Here is a 15,341-nt window from a genome sequence, read left to right as displayed (position 1 = left end):
GCGGCGGGGGGCATTGTCGAGGAAAAACGAGCGGCGACGCTGCGGCTTGAGTGGGAAGCCGCGCCACATGCAGGGGCCAAACCTTGGGCAGCCGCTCTCAATCGTCTCACCATGTTCTGTGCGCCCGCCGTGGTCCTTCGCGCCGCGTTGGCTGCAGGTGTGACAATTTGTGCCCCACCCCCTCGCTTGCAACCCCAGGCCTTGCGGCATCCCTGCCACCTCGCGCTCTCCCACCTCATGCCCCCCAGCACAAACACACACACACACACACATGAATCAACTTACTGTGATGTCATACAACTTTGGGTCGATGTCGCGAGCCAACCGCGCCGCGGCCCAGCCCGTGCCGAGGATCACCAGGCGTGGCCGCCCCGTGCGCAAGGGGATGCTGGTCGGGTGGGAGGCGGGGGGCATTCCTTGGCCAGATCAATGTGGGAGATGTCATGTGGCGTGGTACTGCGGGCTGTTTGGCGCAATTGATTATGCGGCTGCGTTGATGATGTCCGGTTGCGGCACTGCCCTGCCGGCGGCACTGCCCCGCAATCGCGTTGCCCCTGGCCAAGATGCGAGCTGGCATCGTGCGGTGACAGACCCGTGGCTTTGTGTCATTGCGCACCTATCTGCAGCTGACACGGTCCTCTCGGTGTGGGTCAGCCGCACACCGTTCGGCGCGCGTGCCTGCAAGGCAGCTCCTACATGTGGCTGCACACTGTTGGCCGCACACAGTGCGTTGCGGAATGCCAGCCGGCCGCTTGAAGCCAGGGGCACCAGCGCCCGCTGCCATTGCGTACCTAATAGCGCGCCCGCTGCCCACGTGATCATGGCACTATCCGAGCGCGAGCGTTGCCGGATCACGCTGATTACGCCCCGTGATCTGGATTGGGCTTGCGGGCTTGTGATGGATATATGAACAAGAGCTTCATTTGTCGCGCCGGGCCCATCAGTACGGTCACTTACCGTAATATCGCTTTTGGTTAGTTTCTTGTTGTCCCGTGAGCCGCACCCGAGCACAGCTGACGCTTGATACGGTAATACATAGCGTACCTATTATTGTAAGCTATCGAGTTGCAGTGGTTCGGTGGTTCCGGCATAATCTTGACAGCAGTCGTCCGTCGTGCGACACGAGTGGAAAGACTCGTTATGTGCGCAATGGTGGAAAGTTTCGCGGCATGGCTAGGGATAATATGATGTGAACATGATGTTCCTGCCCTTCCTACCACGCCCTTCCTGCTCGGCCGTGAGCTGCCCTGCGAGGCCCTCCTCCGCGCCACCATGGCCGCACTGCTGATTGAAAGCGGCACTGGGGGTCGCGCCGAGCTTGCAGCCGAGCATGCGATGGTTCCGTCCGCCGGCCATATGGTCGGCGAGCTCGGCCCCAATGAACACACCCGCAGTGTCTTGACCGTAGAGAGCCTGATTTGCCATGCACTCAAGTATGAGATCCTGCCGGCTGCCGGCAGTGTATCAGCCTCTCCCCCAAAAGAAATGTGCCACGACGACAGCGCAGCCAACTGCAGCGGGGCGCGCTCTGCCGTGGCGCTCGTGCTGCTTTGGGGACTAGCAGGCAGTTGGACCGCCGCGGCTGCGAATCGGCAACAGCACGGGTGCAGAAGGTGGCAGCGGCCTATTTGCGCGCGGCCTCGACCCAGGCCTTGACCCACTTTTTGAGCAGCGTGCGCAGCTTTGCCAGCCGCTAGAAACACATTGGCGTACGTGATCTACATGCAGTTGCAGACCCCGGTGCCGAATCCACACACTGGACTCACACACATTCAATCTTGCATTTTCATTCAGCAGTCCTGTCTGCTCAGTCTCTCAACCTGGTATGTAAGTGGCTGGGCGTTGCGTGACGACTGTGTGGCGTGGCACACTCGCAGTTGCACGGTCAGACCGCCAACTTGCGCTGCACTTTCACAGGCTCTGTGCCTCGCTCATACTGCAACCCAAACGAGAAAACATGGGCAAAGGCCACGGCGCCTGCACCTCACGAAACACACCGCCAACCTCGACACACCGCGGCCAGCTCCTCGCGGAACAGCAACCCTCGCTCAAGACCACATAAAACGTAAGATTAAATCACCTCCTTACGATAGTGCGCCGTTTGATCCCTCGATTGGACATATCAGATCGCCACTGCCCCCTTAGCGGTCGGTTGCGGGAGCCCTGCTGCAGGCCAAGCGGAATGTGTCTTGCGCTTCCCACCATGGTCAACAGAGAGCCACCATCTGATCACAAACCTGCTACTGCCTGCATGCGCCACGCTCCCTGCTCCCGTGTGCAACCTCAACCTGCCTCGCCTCCTCACTCGCCTCCGTCACCCGCTGGCCCAAACCGCTCAGATGGCCGGAAACAAAAAGGTGCGGCGGCTTGGGTGGTTTGAAGTGATCATGTACCGTAACTCCAGCTCTGGCGTAACCTGTTCCAGTGCCTTGCATGTCAGTCATCTGAAGCCCTGTTTACGGATGACAGGCAACCAGGAGGCTGCTGCCTCCTGCCAACTGCATTGCTGAGGACGCCGCCCGGCGGTGACTGACCACGCATTGCCATGCCAGCAGGTGTTCATTATCTACTACTCTATGTACGGCCACGTGCAAGCGCTGGCGCGCGCCGCCAAGGAGGGCATTGACTCAGTCGAGGGCATGGAAGGCGTCCTGTACCAGGTAAATATCCCTGCTGTCAATCGAAGGGGAGTACACAGCATCTCGAAGGTTTTGGAGGACAAGCTTATTTTTGACACCACAGGGAGGTGGAGCGAGCAGCAGTCAGGAGCCGCCAAACGGAGTTGGATTGTCTGCGTCGAGACATCTGCACGCGGGCGTAAGTAGCGAGGTGACAGCCACAGCCACCGACCACCCCACCAGCCCAACGCAACCGTTGGTTGCAGGCGTGAGTCACGCCCGCCCCGGCGCCCAAACAAGCAACACCCCTGGAAAGCATGTGCCCGCACCTGCAAATGCATGTGCCAGGTGGCGGAGACCCTGCCGGTCGAAGTGCTGGGCAAGATGCACGCACCCCCCAAGCCAGTGGACGTCCCCATCATCGACCCCCACATCATCAACCAGGTGCGTGCCCGCCGCGCGCGCTTGCTTTGCGGCCCGCAACGGCCCGACCCTGCCTCCGCCAACAGCCGCGCCACTGCTGGTGCGTCTTTGCTTTCGGCGCTCATCAGCGGGCGCAGTCGGGCATTGGTGGTGATAGGTGAGGAGCCTACTGCAGGCGGCGGTGCTCGGACTGTCACAGTGGGCCTGCTGCTTTCTTGCCCCCCCTGCAGGCCGACGCCTTCATGTTTGGGTTCCCCACGAGGTTTGGCCTCATGTGCGCGCAGATGAAGGTGCGGCCGCGCCGGCCATGATGGTGGCTTGGAAGGCGGAGCGCTGTGGTGTTGGCCGCTTGCCTGCGGATGGCAGGCATGGTGCGCAGCACCCCAGCAGCTGCCTCCACGTGGTAGAAACGCCCTACGGAGTTGTCTCACTGTTGCTGTGCTTACTCCTCACACCGCCCATTTGCACCCTACCGGCTGGGGCCCCGCCAGGCCTTCTTTGATGCGACTGGCAGCCAGTGAGTCGCCGTCGCGCAGCGCGGTGGAGGGGTGTCCGAACGCGGTACATGACCGGCAGAATGCCTCGAGGTCGGCCGAGCACCTCACCACTTGACGCCAACGCTTGAGCGCTCGCACACCATCCGTTCCCTGATGAATCGCCCCCTGCCTCACGCCCCGCAGCTGGCAGAATGGGGCGCTGGTGGGCAAGCCTGCCGGGCTGTTCACGTCTGTGGCCACCCAGGGGGGAGGGATCGAGACCACGATCATGACGGCCGTGACACAGGTGTGCAGGCCTGCCTGCCTGCGTGCCTGCCTGTCTGCCTGCCTGCCTGCCTGCCTGGCTTGCACGTGTGCAGCGGAGGGCAGCTACAGCTGTAAATCGTTGCTTGCCTGCTGCATTCTCATGGTGCAAGCGCGTGCTCAAGCTTGCAGGATCTGCTGCCTAGTTTTTGTCATCAGAACGGCGTGCCTGCCAGGTGTCCCGGACAGGCACCCCCTGCATGTGCATAACCTGTTGGTATGAAGGCACCACCAAACCACAGCCTTCCAAAACGCCATCTCACCGTGGATCTCCTGCATACCCCCACAGCTGGCGCACCACGGGATGATCTTTGTGCCGCCCGGGTACAGCTTTGGCGCCGCGATGTTCGACACAAACACTGTTAAGGTATGACTGGCTACATCATGACAGCAGTCATTAGCGGATTCGTCTAGTCTAGCGTGTATGCCTGCACCTTGCAGTGAACTTATTGAGTTGTGTGCTTGTGTGGCCGGCTAGCATGCCTCCGGCTTGCCGTCTTCGACAGCAGCTTCCACCTTTTGTCACTGCAGTCCCAGCAACGCATGTGTGTGCGTGCGTGCGTGCGTGCGTGCTCACCTCAATCGCGCACCTCGCCCCTCATCCACAAAGGGCGGCGCCCCCTGGGGTGCCAGCACGCTGGCGGGCGCCGACGGCTCCCGCCAGCCCTCGGAGATCGAGCTCGCCTTCGCGACCCACCAGGTGCGTGCGGGCGCGCGGCCGAGGCAGGGGTAGGGGAGTGCTTTGTGGTGCGGCCGCCCCTCCTGGACATACCAGGGACGACTTTGGCGCGCAACGTCAACAAGGTTTGCACGCACAAGCTGCCTCACACCGACGCAACGTCTGGCCCCAACACTGCTGGTGTGCACCACCTTGCTGCGTCCGTGTTGCTCAGGGCAAGCAGCTGGCGCAAGTCACCAAGAAGCTCACGGCGTGAAGTTGACCTGATCGTGTATTCGCCGATGTCAGCATACGGAGGTGTCAGGCGTCCAATTTGCTCGAGCCGAGGATTTACTAAATTTTAGTAGGCACCGCTTTCTCCCGTGTGCGGCGCTTGTTTAGCTGACACTGTGCGTCCCAGGGTCAGCGGTCGGCTGCATCACTGTCCAATACTGTGCAGTGCGCTGTTCAAAACCGTGCAAGAGCCTCAACCCGCTCGGCAGCCAGATACTGGGTTGGCGCTGCGCATCGTTCCTTTGCGCCTGAGGATTAGGATCACCCTGGTGATTTGGACGAGGGTAACACAGACGTGTGAACCACATCACACAGGCGCGGTCTGCTGTAAAATAGATCTAATGACATCATGAAAATAGAAGTGCAACAACGCGGGGCGGTTCCATGCAACCCTTCGGATGTCAGATGGGGATGAGTGCGCCGCCGCCGCAGTTGTGCTGAGTCCGTCGTCAAGCCGCGGCTCGCTGCTGTTCTTGCTGCGGCCGCGGCTGCTGCTGCTGCGGGGGGGACAAACTGCGGCAAAGAGCCGCTGCCCGTGATGTGCCGCAATCAACCCACCAGCCGCCCAGATGCGAGCGCGGCGCTGCTTTTAGTGCGGCGCCAAGAAGCTCTGGGCCCGTCCCAGGCCCGGCCCACAGCGCCCTTGGCAATGACCCAGCGACCAGGGTCTTACGCACCCGCACTTTCGTGCACAGGGGCGGCCTGCCAGCCGCATGGCTCTGCCGTTCTCTGCCCTGAGCCCGCCGCCGCCCCCTCACGCGCCCATGGACTCAGCCTGCTCGATCTGGATGTAGACACCCTCGGATATGAGGGGGATCTCGCAGTACCAGCCCCTGCAAGTTTGATTGTTGTGAATGTTTGCATGTGGGCGTCAATGTTTGTCCGGCAACACGTTTGCATGTGACCGAGTATGCACGCACCTGTGCGCGTTTGCGCAAGCGCGCGCGTGATCGCATGTGTCCGCGCTGCAATGCGCACGTATCGGGCCTCTGCTGCAACGACCGAGTCCTTAGCAGACAAGGTTGCACCACAGACCTCAGCTTTGATCAACAAAGCCGTCCATCCGCGAGCCCAACACAGCGAGAGCGGCCGGCTGGCGTCCAGCTAGCCCCTGCATCCGGCCCCTTGGCCACTGCCCGGCCGCGTCCCCCCCCCCCAAAACCCGCGCGCGGCGCCCTCACATGAAGCAGAAGAAGAGGCAGTAGATGACCAGGAGGAAGACGAACCAGAACATGAGGGCGTAGAAGAGGTCTGACCAGGGGGACCACAGGATGCCGAAGGGCAGGTTCTCCTCCACCACGATGAGGATCATCGCCACAATGTCCAGCATGATGCCCTGATGGAGGGGCGTTGAATTTGTTGAGGGGGGGAGGGGGACAGGTGGTGGGCGGGCGCGGCGAGGCGAAGCAGGCAGCGATTTCCCAGCAGAGGGCAGTTGGGAGCCGTCGAAAAGGCGCCCAACCCCCATTGTCTGTGGATGCGTGCTCTGTGTCTCGCCCTCTTTCTCTCCCCTGCACAGACACAGACACAGACACACACACACACACACACACACGCATTCACGCGTAGTCAGCTAGCCATCCCTGCCTCCCTGGCCCCCTCCACCCACCATCATGATGTGGTAGCGCGCGACGTGGGCGATTTTCTTGTTCCGCACGATGCCCAGGTACGTGCCGAAGAAGATGATCAGCGGCGCCCACTCGTGGATGTAGAACCAGTGCTCAAAGGGCTCTAGGGGGATGGGACGCATGTGTGTGTGTGTGTGTGTGTGTGTGTGTGTGTGTGCACGTGTGAATGTGTATGTTTATGTGCGTGTGCACGGTGGCGGAGGTGCTATTGTATGTGGCGTGTGCGTAGGGGTGTGTGGGAGCACACGTGCGACACTACCTGCAAAAAACTTCTCTGTTTCACGGCAGTAAGCTGCCCCTGTACCCAAGCGGCATGCAAAGACACAGCTGGACCCAGCAGGGCTGCGCCAAAAGGCCCTGCCACAGCAATGACAACAGCCCGTCCGCCCCCCCTCCCCCCACCACTCACCCGTGAAGTACTCTGTCCAATGGAAGGCGGGGAACCGCTCGATGAAGTACACCGTCTTCTCGGTGACGTCGACCCACGGCAGCATGTACAGGATGGCGCAGCACAGCTTCCACCCCCAGCTCATGTTGCCTGGGGCAGGGAGGGGGGGAAGGGGCCCAACGTGGGTCAGGTGCGAAGGCCCAAGGCGTGCCGAGTTGCTGCTGCCACCGCTGTCCCTGCCGCTGCTGCCCCCGCTGCCGCCCACCCTACCACGCCTTGCCTGTCCGCGTGAAACTGTTTCCGCTCGCCCCCTGGCGGTGCCTCTGCCTCAGTGGGTGGCGCAGCTGCCGCCCCTTTCTTTGCCGCAGGTCTTACAAACAGTAGTTCCTGCCTGCAACCCTGCGAGCGCCTGTCTCATGGCGCCGGAGCCTGCCCCATCCTGCCCGCGCCTGACCCCTGCTCCCTGCCTCAGCACCCAGCCCCTGCTGGCCGCTGCCGCCCCCCCCCCCTCCCCCTGCGGTGCTGCATGCCGCCGCCGGCGTCCCGCGGCCGCGCTCCTCCCACCCTCATTGCGCCCGAACTTCCAGTCCTTCTTCAGCTCGTCGTCCTCCTCATCGTCGTCCTTCTTGGCGCGCATGGCAACCTGCCAGGGCCAGGCGGCAGCACTCAGCGCAAGCACGGCGAACGCGCGTCGTGCAGTGGCAGCAGCACCCTGCACCGTCTGCCGCTGCAGTCGGGGGCCCGCCGGGCTTATGGCTGCCTTTTGATGGCCGGCAGTGCTCAGGTGCCATAATGTCGTGCTGACAGACACCTTGCAGAGCGTTCCAGTGGCTGCTGATTTTGCATAAAACTGCTGATGCACTTCTATGGCGACGTGGCAGCCGTCACCGACGCATATTGCTGCAAACGCAGCCACTTTCGTGCCTGCTGGCCTCCCCAAAGCTTATTCATGACCACCAGATCCAATCACGCACCTTGCCGCGCGGCCGCTGCTGCTGCTGGTGCTGCTGCTGCTCATCTTGCCGCCGCAAGTGCTGATGGTGCGGCAGCGTCGCCACGTGCGGCAGGCCGGCCAGGCCTGCAGAGTCAGGAGCGATGCAAGGTTAGCGCGTGCATCCCTTTGGCCCCCCAATGCGCTCAAACATACCAACCTGGCTGGTGAGATCGTCCGCCAAGGACCCCCGCTGGCTGCCCGCGCTGCTGCTGCTTGCCAGGCCTGCTTGATAAGAAAGGGCGCTTCATCATACGATGCTGGGTAAGGCCATTGGGCCTTAGGCCCGGCGCTGGCGAGGCCTGCATCCCGGCGGCCCCCAGCTGGCAAACGCAAGGGCCGACTCGATGCAGTAATATTCTGTTAATAGGTTGTATAATTCAGATCTGCAGTGTTCGAAGGCGTTGAGTGTGGTGCGGAACCCAAGTGGACGTCTGCTGCGTCCCGGAGTTTGAAAAGCTTAAAAACAAGACACTGGTATCATACACAGGAAGACCTCATATGTATAATCATGTCGTGCAGCAGCTACACGATTCTGCTGCTGACCGCGCCGCACGATGGCGTCGCCCCTGCTGTGCTACTGGCTTTGCGCGATGCAAAACAGCGGGTGCAGGCCCAAGTGAGAACTGCACTAAGCCTTGAGAGTGCGAAGATTGAAAGGAATGAACATGTGTCGTGCTCGCGTCGGCATGCAGGAGTTGCGACGGCTGCCGGCGCTCTGTCTGCTGCAGCAGAGGGCCTAAGCTTCGCAGCTGCTCGATCACGCCCCCTGCCCCTGCTTCTCCTCTGCCGCGACACCTGTGACTAGTACCTCTTCAACCTGCCCGAGGGCCTGGCTCGCCTCATGCTGGAGCACAGGGTCCGGCCAGGCCTGCAGCTCAAGGCGGCGTTTGTCACCAGCCTGCAGAGCACGGCGCTGGTAGGCGTCACCCGGGTGACCAGCCCCAAAGCTGCTCGCAACGGCGGCACCCCGTAGCGCAGCTGGCGGGGCGCCTCGGGTCGCCTTGGCCAAGGACTCTGGGGGACACACGTGCGGCATTGCTCTGCTTTGGCCGGCCCTGCAGTCATGCCGCCCCGGCAGATCACCCGCTGCGCCAACTCCTGCCAACCACCGCTGCAGGGCGGCCTGGGCGGCCTGCTGCTGCGCCTGAAGCAGGACGGCCACGGCCGGCTGGGCCTGGTGGGGCCGCCCGGTAAGCAGCCTGCCGCCCGCGGCAGAGGGGCGCGCGCCGCCGGGGTCTGGGCGGGGCCAGGGAAAGTCTGTGACAACCTCAATCCCAAGCGGCTGGGCGGCGTCCGAACCCCCTGTGCGGCGCCGCGCGCCGCCGACCGTGCCGCAGGGACCGAGGCCTGCCTGGAGGCCCTCAGGAGCTTCATACGTTGGCAGCACCCCGCGGTGGCTGTGGCAGAGGCGGCAGGCGGCGGCCCTTCTGTCACAGCACCCCCAGACGCAGCGCAGGCGGCGGCGGCGGCGGCGGCGGCGGGGGCGGCGGCGCCACAGGTGTATGAGGACGCGTGGCTGCAGGCCTGCGCCATCGGCGCCTCCTCGGCCGGCTGGGAGGCGCCCGCCTGGCTGGCAGCAGCCGCGGACGGAGAGGCTAGGGAGCGGCCAACCGCCACGGCCGCCCTGGCAGGGGAAATTGACGGTGGCGATCAGGGCGGCCCGAGCAGACCCGAGGGGGTGGGCGAGAGCGAGAGCGAAAGCGAGAGCGATAGCAAAAGTGAGGGCAAGAGCGAGAGGGCAGGAGACCACAGGGGCAGCGGCAACAGTGGCGAGGGCAGCGCCGGTGTCAGCTCGGATGCCGGCGGTAGCAGCAGCCGTGGCCACGTCACTACGGCGGAGAGCGATAGCAAGTCCAGCAGTGATGGAAGCAGTGGCAGTGAAAACAGCAGCAGTAGCCACAGTACGAGCACCAGCAGTGACAGCGACAGCGATAGCAGCAGTAGCAGCAGTAGCAGCAGCAGCAGCAGGAGTACAAGCAGCGGCAGCGGCAGCGGCAGCGGCAGCGGCAGCGGCAGCGGCAGAGAAGGAGGTGGGCGCGGCGGCAAGGGCAAGCGCGCCGCGCCCTGCGACACACACGCAGATCTGGGCGCCAAGCGCGCCAAGGCCAGCGCCGATTTTGCTGACCTGGACGCCATCTTCCTTGCGTCTGCGCGCGGCGGGCGCTCCAGCGGCGGCGGCGGGCGCATTGGTGGGCGCGGCGGCGGCTCATCGGCGAGGACCCTTGCGCTCCAGGCTCTGCAGCGGCGCAGCTCGCGGGGCGCCGCACCCGGGACAGGAACGGCAGCTGCGGGGCGGCGGGTGTTGGCAGCAGGGGGCGTTGCGGCTGGGCCTGCGGCTGGGGCTGGGCCTGCGGCTGGGGCGGGGGCACGGGCGAGCAAGCATGATGAGGTGCGGCGAAGCACACAGGGGGCAGCCCCATCGACGCAGCAACAGCAACAGCAGCAGCAGCAGCAGCAGCAGCAGCAGCAGCAGCAGCAGCAGCAGCAGCAACCTGGGCAGCTGCTGGGCTTTATCTGTCACCTTGTCACGGTGCCAGCAAGCGGCAGCAGCCACAGTATCACTGGGCAGCCGGCCGTCGGTGGCGGCGGCGCGCTGATCGCCGTTCTGTGCTGCCCCCACGAGCTGATGCTCCCACCGCTCCAGCGCCACGCGGCTGTCGCCGCCCTGCGGCGCGCCGCGCCGCGCGTCCAGGCCGTGCTGCACCTGGCGCCGCCGCGCGTCGCGGGCGGCGCGGCGTACAAAGCGTGGGCGGCGTCGCTGCCGGGCAGGCAGGTGCTGGCGGCCGCCGGCGGCGGCGGCGCGGAGGGCGTCGGATTCCGCGCGGCAGCCAGGGTCTCGGCGCGGCTGGCCCTGATCAGCCCCGGGCTCTTTCCCCTGCCACACGCGGCGCGGCAGGAGGCGGGCGGCAGCGCATCAGAAACCCGGCAGCCCGGCGGCGGCGGTGGACGAGGCAGCGACGAGGCGGGTGGCGGCCGGCAGGATGGGGGACATCAGAAGGGTTCACACCAGACAGGCGGCGGAGGCGGGAACTGCGATGGTCCAAAACTTCAGGCCGCAGCACCGGACAAACCCCAAACGCAGCCGGCTGTTCAAGCAGCCGTAGTTGCACCTGCAGCAATGGCCCCGGGACCGTCCCCTTGGCAGGCAGCCTGCGACGAGCCGCCGCCAATCGTGCGGCGCCTCGCGCCAGGGGCGATCGTAGAAGGGCAGCTGCTGCTCCAGCTGGCCGGGCCGGCGTGCGATGAGGTCACGCTGCCGTCATCGGCGCTGACGCTCGACGCGTGCGAGGTCCAGAGGGCGCTGCTGGACGAGCGGCCCGAGCTGGAGGCCGCGCTGCAGCGTCTGCATGCGCGGCGCCCAGCGCTGCTGGGGCAGGGTGCGCTGGATGAGCTCTTGAGTGGCGACGCAGCGGCAGTGCAGGATGACCGGGGGGCGCAGCAGCAGGGTCAGGGTCAGCAGACTCCTGACCAACAGCATCGCTTGCAGCAGCAGCATAATTTGCAGGAGCAGCAGCAGCAACAGCATCTGCGATGGCACTCTGTGCAGCACACGGGTCAGCAAGCAGCAGCCAGCCACGTCTGGCAGACCCCGAGCGATGCTCCAGGCTGGCACACTCAGCCTCTGGGTTGGCAGGCGCCGCAAATGTGGGCGGGCTGGCAGGGGCAGCTCCCCGTCAGCTGGCCATTGCCTGTGCCCATGATGGCTGCAGGCTGGGGCGCCTTCAACGTCCAGTGTCCGCCGCAAGCGGGGTATGGGGGAGGGGGCTTTCCCCTTGCTCTTGAGCAGCCAGGGCAAGCGCCCCCGCCGCCGCGGCCGCCGCCAGGCTCCCCGCCCAAGCCAGCTGCGAGGGCGCCCCTTCGGCTGCCACTGGATGCCGGCGGCGGGGGTCACGGGCTGCAGCAGCACCCAGAGCAGCAGCAGGCGCAGCGGCACGCGGAGCAGAGTCAGCAAAGGGCGCCCGATGCTGACACAGGCGGCAACCGCGCCGTCGCGGCACAGCTGCGCGCCCGCTTGCAGGCCGCGCGTAGCCAACCACCAGCAGCGGCAGTGCGACCGGCGTCTGAGCCTCCGCCGGCCTTGTCATCACCGGCCTTGCAACCGCCGACAGGAGCCACGTCCGCATTGCCGGAGGACGACAGAGCAGCAGGCGTGGCACCAGGCAAAAGCGAGCCCGAAGAGGCTGCACCACCTGCCGAGATGCCAGGAGCGGAAGCCCTGGCTGCCACGGCTGCACCCCAGCCAACGCCCGTGGCGGACGCCACGGGGCAACCTCAGCGCGACGCCGTCGCCGGGCGCGGTCATGCAGCTGAGCAGCTGGCGGCCAGCGTGGAGGCGGACCGGGATTCGGAGCTGCAGCCGCCACCCCCGGCGCTGGCGTGGCCGTCGGCGCGCGGGAGCGGAGTCGTGCTGCTGGGCACGGGCTCGGCGGAGCCATCCAAGTATCGCGGGCCAAGCGGCATCCTGCTGCGGGTGTGCAACTCTGGCATGGGGCGACAGCAGCGGCAGCAGCAACTGCAGCAGCAGCAGCAGCAGCAGCAGCAGCAGCAGCAGCAGCAGCAGCAGCACAGCCAGCTCAGGAGTGATGACGCGGGCTGGATGCTGCTGGATTGCGGCGAGGGCACGTGGGGCCAGGTGGTGCGGCTGCTAGGGGCGTCTGCTGCCGCCCAGCTGGTAGGTTTTCGCTGCTTCGAATGCGGCCGCTGCCTGTCCCCCAGCTGCATCTGGTCCCCAGCCCCACTCTCTCTGCAGCACCCAGCGCACCACCCAGCGCCGGCCGTCGCGCTCAATGACCATCCATTTCTGAATTTTCCTCCCTACAAATCGCCCCGTTCCCTCCCCAGGCGGCCTCCCTGGCATGCGTCTGGGTGTCCCACCGCCATGCAGACCACATGCTGGGCCTGCCCGCGGTCCTGTCCGCGCGGCCCGCCTCGGGCCCGCCCCTACTGGTGGTCGGCCCCGCCGAGGCGCGCGACTGGCTGGCCGCGCTCGCGCCCCATCACGTCGCGTGGCGGTACGAGTTCCTGCCGCTGCAGCACTTCAGCGGCGCCGCCGTCGCGGGGGCGGGGGCGGTGGCGGGGGCGGCGGCGGTGATGGGCGGGCGGCTGGGGTTCAGCGGGTGGACCTCTGTCGCGGTGGACCACTGCCACGGCGCGTTTGGGCTGGTGCTGGAGCACTCTCAGGTGCGGTGCAGCGTTGGCTGCTTGTTGGGCGGCAGCCCACCTCTGAGGCGTGCTGGTTTTGCCTGTTGGGCAAATCAGCATCTGCCGCGATGCAAGATACAGCCTGGTTTCGCCCCGCCCCTATTGCCTGAACGCTCTGTCCCTACAGTCACATACTCAATTGTGTGTCTATTAGTTCAGGCCTGGCAGCTCGTGGAGTCATAGACCCATTCCGCAACCGCCCTTTGGCCCCCCACTTGCATGCACGTACTCTCACTGTAACACACACACTCAGACACACACACACACACACACACACACACACACACGCACGCACGCACACGCACACACACACACACAGTGCATACCTCGTTCTCGCTCTCGCTCTCTCTCCGACCAAAAACGCAAACTGACACAATCACAAACACACAAACACACGCACACGCCCCTTTCCTGACAGGGCTGGAAGCTGGTGTACTCTGGCGACACTCGCCCCTGTGAGCGCCTCGCGCGGGCCGGTGCCGGCGCCACCCTGCTGATACACGAGGCCACCTTCGAGCCAGGCCTGGAGGCTCACGCGCTGCGGAAGCGCCACAGCACCAGCGCCGAAGCCATTGATGCGGGGCGGCGCATGGGCGCGTACCGGACGCTGCTGACCCACTTCAGCCAGAGATACCCGAAGCTGCCCGCCGGCCTGGACGCGGCCGCGGCGCGGTGGCGGGAGCGCCCGCTGCTCGGCTTTGACGGGATGGTGGTGCCTCTGGCGCTGCTGCCACAGCTGCCAGCTCTGACGCCGCTGGTGGCAGCGGCGCTCGGGGAGACGGGCCCTGAGGGCAGGGTTGGCGGCGACGAGGCGGGGCCGCTTGCAGTGAAATCCTGAAATGATCCCGGCTGGGCTGGGCGGCTGCGCGGTATGGTAATGCCAGGCAGGAGTGTATGACAGGCGTGCGTCCCACTGTCACATGGCTGTCATGGCTGTAGTGCTCAGTATACGCTGAGATGGACAGTGCTCAAGGACCAATGGCCATGCAGCACGGCAACAATCCAAGGAGCAAGGCCTGGCCTCTTTGTGGGCCAGACTGGAGAGGCCGACCTCGGCGACCCATCCAAAATCTACTGGGAGGTTTTGCGTTGCAGCCCTTCATCTTTGCTCGTCCTGACATCGCGGGGCAGCTGGTTCCACCAGCGCGCAGCTGCCCACGGTGACAAAACACGTACGGCCAGCATCACAGTATCGATTGAGACTAGTGATAATAACACAACAAGCGCTCACAGCAGCCCGATCGCTCACAACGACCCTCATCAGGCGTCCCGCGCGTGGTGGCATTGAAGGCGGGGCCGCAGCTTCACACAGCAGTTGTTCGGAATCGGAATTTTGAAAGCTATCAGGTGGGGACGCTCTCGGTGGGCAGCACGGCTGGCGCCAGGTTGCGCTCCCAATGAGAGGGCTGTGGCAGGTGCACATCCCGCAGCTGCTCCCCAGGGATGCGGCTGCCAGGGGCACACCGAGCGCAGCGCGATGCGCCTAGGAACCTACGCACACATGGACCCCGCCGCTTGCTCAGCAGCCACGCTTCGTTGCACTAGCGGGCGCGCGGCTGCCGCTGCGGCGCCGCAGCATCACGCAGCCGACGCAGCTTCCGACGGCCCCGTCCCCCAGGGTGATCGACACGCCCCTTGCAAGCGCGCCGGCCCCTCTCCCCTGGCCCACACGCCGCACCTCACTCCTCCACCTTCGCTCAGCCAGACCAAGGGGCGCACCCGTGGCGGCGGCAGGGGCGGGCATGGCAGACCAGGCGGCGCCGGCTGACGCGCCGCCCATGGCCATGGCGCAGGACCCCATGTCTCAGGCCGCGCAGCTGCAGGCTGCGGAGGCAATCCGGCTGCAGGTGCATGCGAGCGCGCGCATGCACGTTGCAACACCTCAGCCGCTGCACGCCGCGCCCGTCCGCCGCCTTGCGGCCGCTGCGTCGGCAGCGTTCCATGCTTTGAAAGGAAATCGCTCGAGGCTGTGCCTGCGCGCGGCAGCCAGCGTCCAGCTTGCCGGGTCAGCGCGGCAACCAACCTTTTCCCTGCCGCCCTCCCTGCATGGTTGATCGCCGCCCGGACTAATATGTACTATGTCTGCATGCAGATGGAGGTGGGTGCGTGGGCTAGCTGAAGAGGGTTGGGAAGCGGGGTGCGACTGCAAACAGCCCCGGCGCCCGGCCCTTCGCCTGCCATGGCGCCCAAGAGGGAACGCCGGCGCGCAGCGGCGATGAGCTCCTGCGCCCGCGCCTCCTGCCGCTGAGGCTGCTCCGCACACCGCCAACTTTGAAGGAAGTAATCGCCATCCTCTTTGCACCACAACATCAGCGCACCACCTCTGACCCCCCCCC

The 15,341-nt window shown here is 65.2% G+C and overlaps 4 protein-coding genes across 4 annotated transcripts; 3 read left to right on the top strand and 1 right to left on the bottom strand.

Annotated features, from left to right (window-relative positions):
* Window positions 1-2,339: 2,339 nt before the first annotated feature.
* MNEG_5779 (Trp repressor binding protein) lies at window positions 2,340-4,776 on the top strand (the record flags this gene model as incomplete). The annotated part of the gene is made up of 9 exons (XM_014045749.1): window positions 2,340-2,357; window positions 2,556-2,660; window positions 2,967-3,062; window positions 3,272-3,331; window positions 3,533-3,558; window positions 3,722-3,824; window positions 4,131-4,208; window positions 4,452-4,541; window positions 4,735-4,776. The coding sequence occupies 9 exons, from the start codon at window positions 2,340-2,342 to the stop codon at window positions 4,774-4,776; spliced, it is 618 nt and encodes a 205-aa protein (XP_013901203.1).
* Window positions 4,777-5,547: 771 nt separating this feature from the next.
* MNEG_5778 (hypothetical protein) lies at window positions 5,548-8,054 on the bottom strand (the record flags this gene model as incomplete). The annotated part of the gene is made up of 7 exons (XM_014045748.1): window positions 5,548-5,626; window positions 5,975-6,129; window positions 6,403-6,524; window positions 6,831-6,959; window positions 7,374-7,452; window positions 7,784-7,887; window positions 7,961-8,054. 7 exons carry the CDS (start codon window positions 8,052-8,054, stop codon window positions 5,548-5,550), a joined length of 762 nt encoding a protein of 253 aa, XP_013901202.1.
* A 590-nt stretch (window positions 8,055-8,644) lies between these two features.
* On the top strand, window positions 8,645-13,843 carry MNEG_5777 (ribonuclease Z; the record flags this gene model as incomplete). The annotated part of the gene is made up of 8 exons (XM_014045747.1): window positions 8,645-8,719; window positions 8,921-8,993; window positions 9,141-9,521; window positions 9,885-9,992; window positions 10,995-11,180; window positions 12,111-12,475; window positions 12,646-12,984; window positions 13,424-13,843. The coding sequence occupies 8 exons, from the start codon at window positions 8,645-8,647 to the stop codon at window positions 13,841-13,843; spliced, it is 1,947 nt and encodes a 648-aa protein (XP_013901201.1).
* A 904-nt stretch (window positions 13,844-14,747) lies between these two features.
* MNEG_5776 (hypothetical protein) lies at window positions 14,748-15,253 on the top strand (the record flags this gene model as incomplete). The annotated part of the gene is made up of 2 exons (XM_014045746.1): window positions 14,748-14,852; window positions 15,197-15,253. 2 exons carry the CDS (start codon window positions 14,748-14,750, stop codon window positions 15,251-15,253), a joined length of 162 nt encoding a protein of 53 aa, XP_013901200.1.
* Between the last annotated feature and the right edge of the window lie 88 nt (window positions 15,254-15,341).

This window comes from Monoraphidium neglectum (genome assembly GCF_000611645.1).
Source record: "Monoraphidium neglectum strain SAG 48.87 unplaced genomic scaffold scaffold00883, whole genome shotgun sequence".
Classification (NCBI taxonomy): Eukaryota; Viridiplantae; Chlorophyta; class Chlorophyceae; order Sphaeropleales; family Selenastraceae; genus Monoraphidium; species Monoraphidium neglectum.
This window is presented reverse-complemented; position numbering and strand designations above follow the sequence as displayed.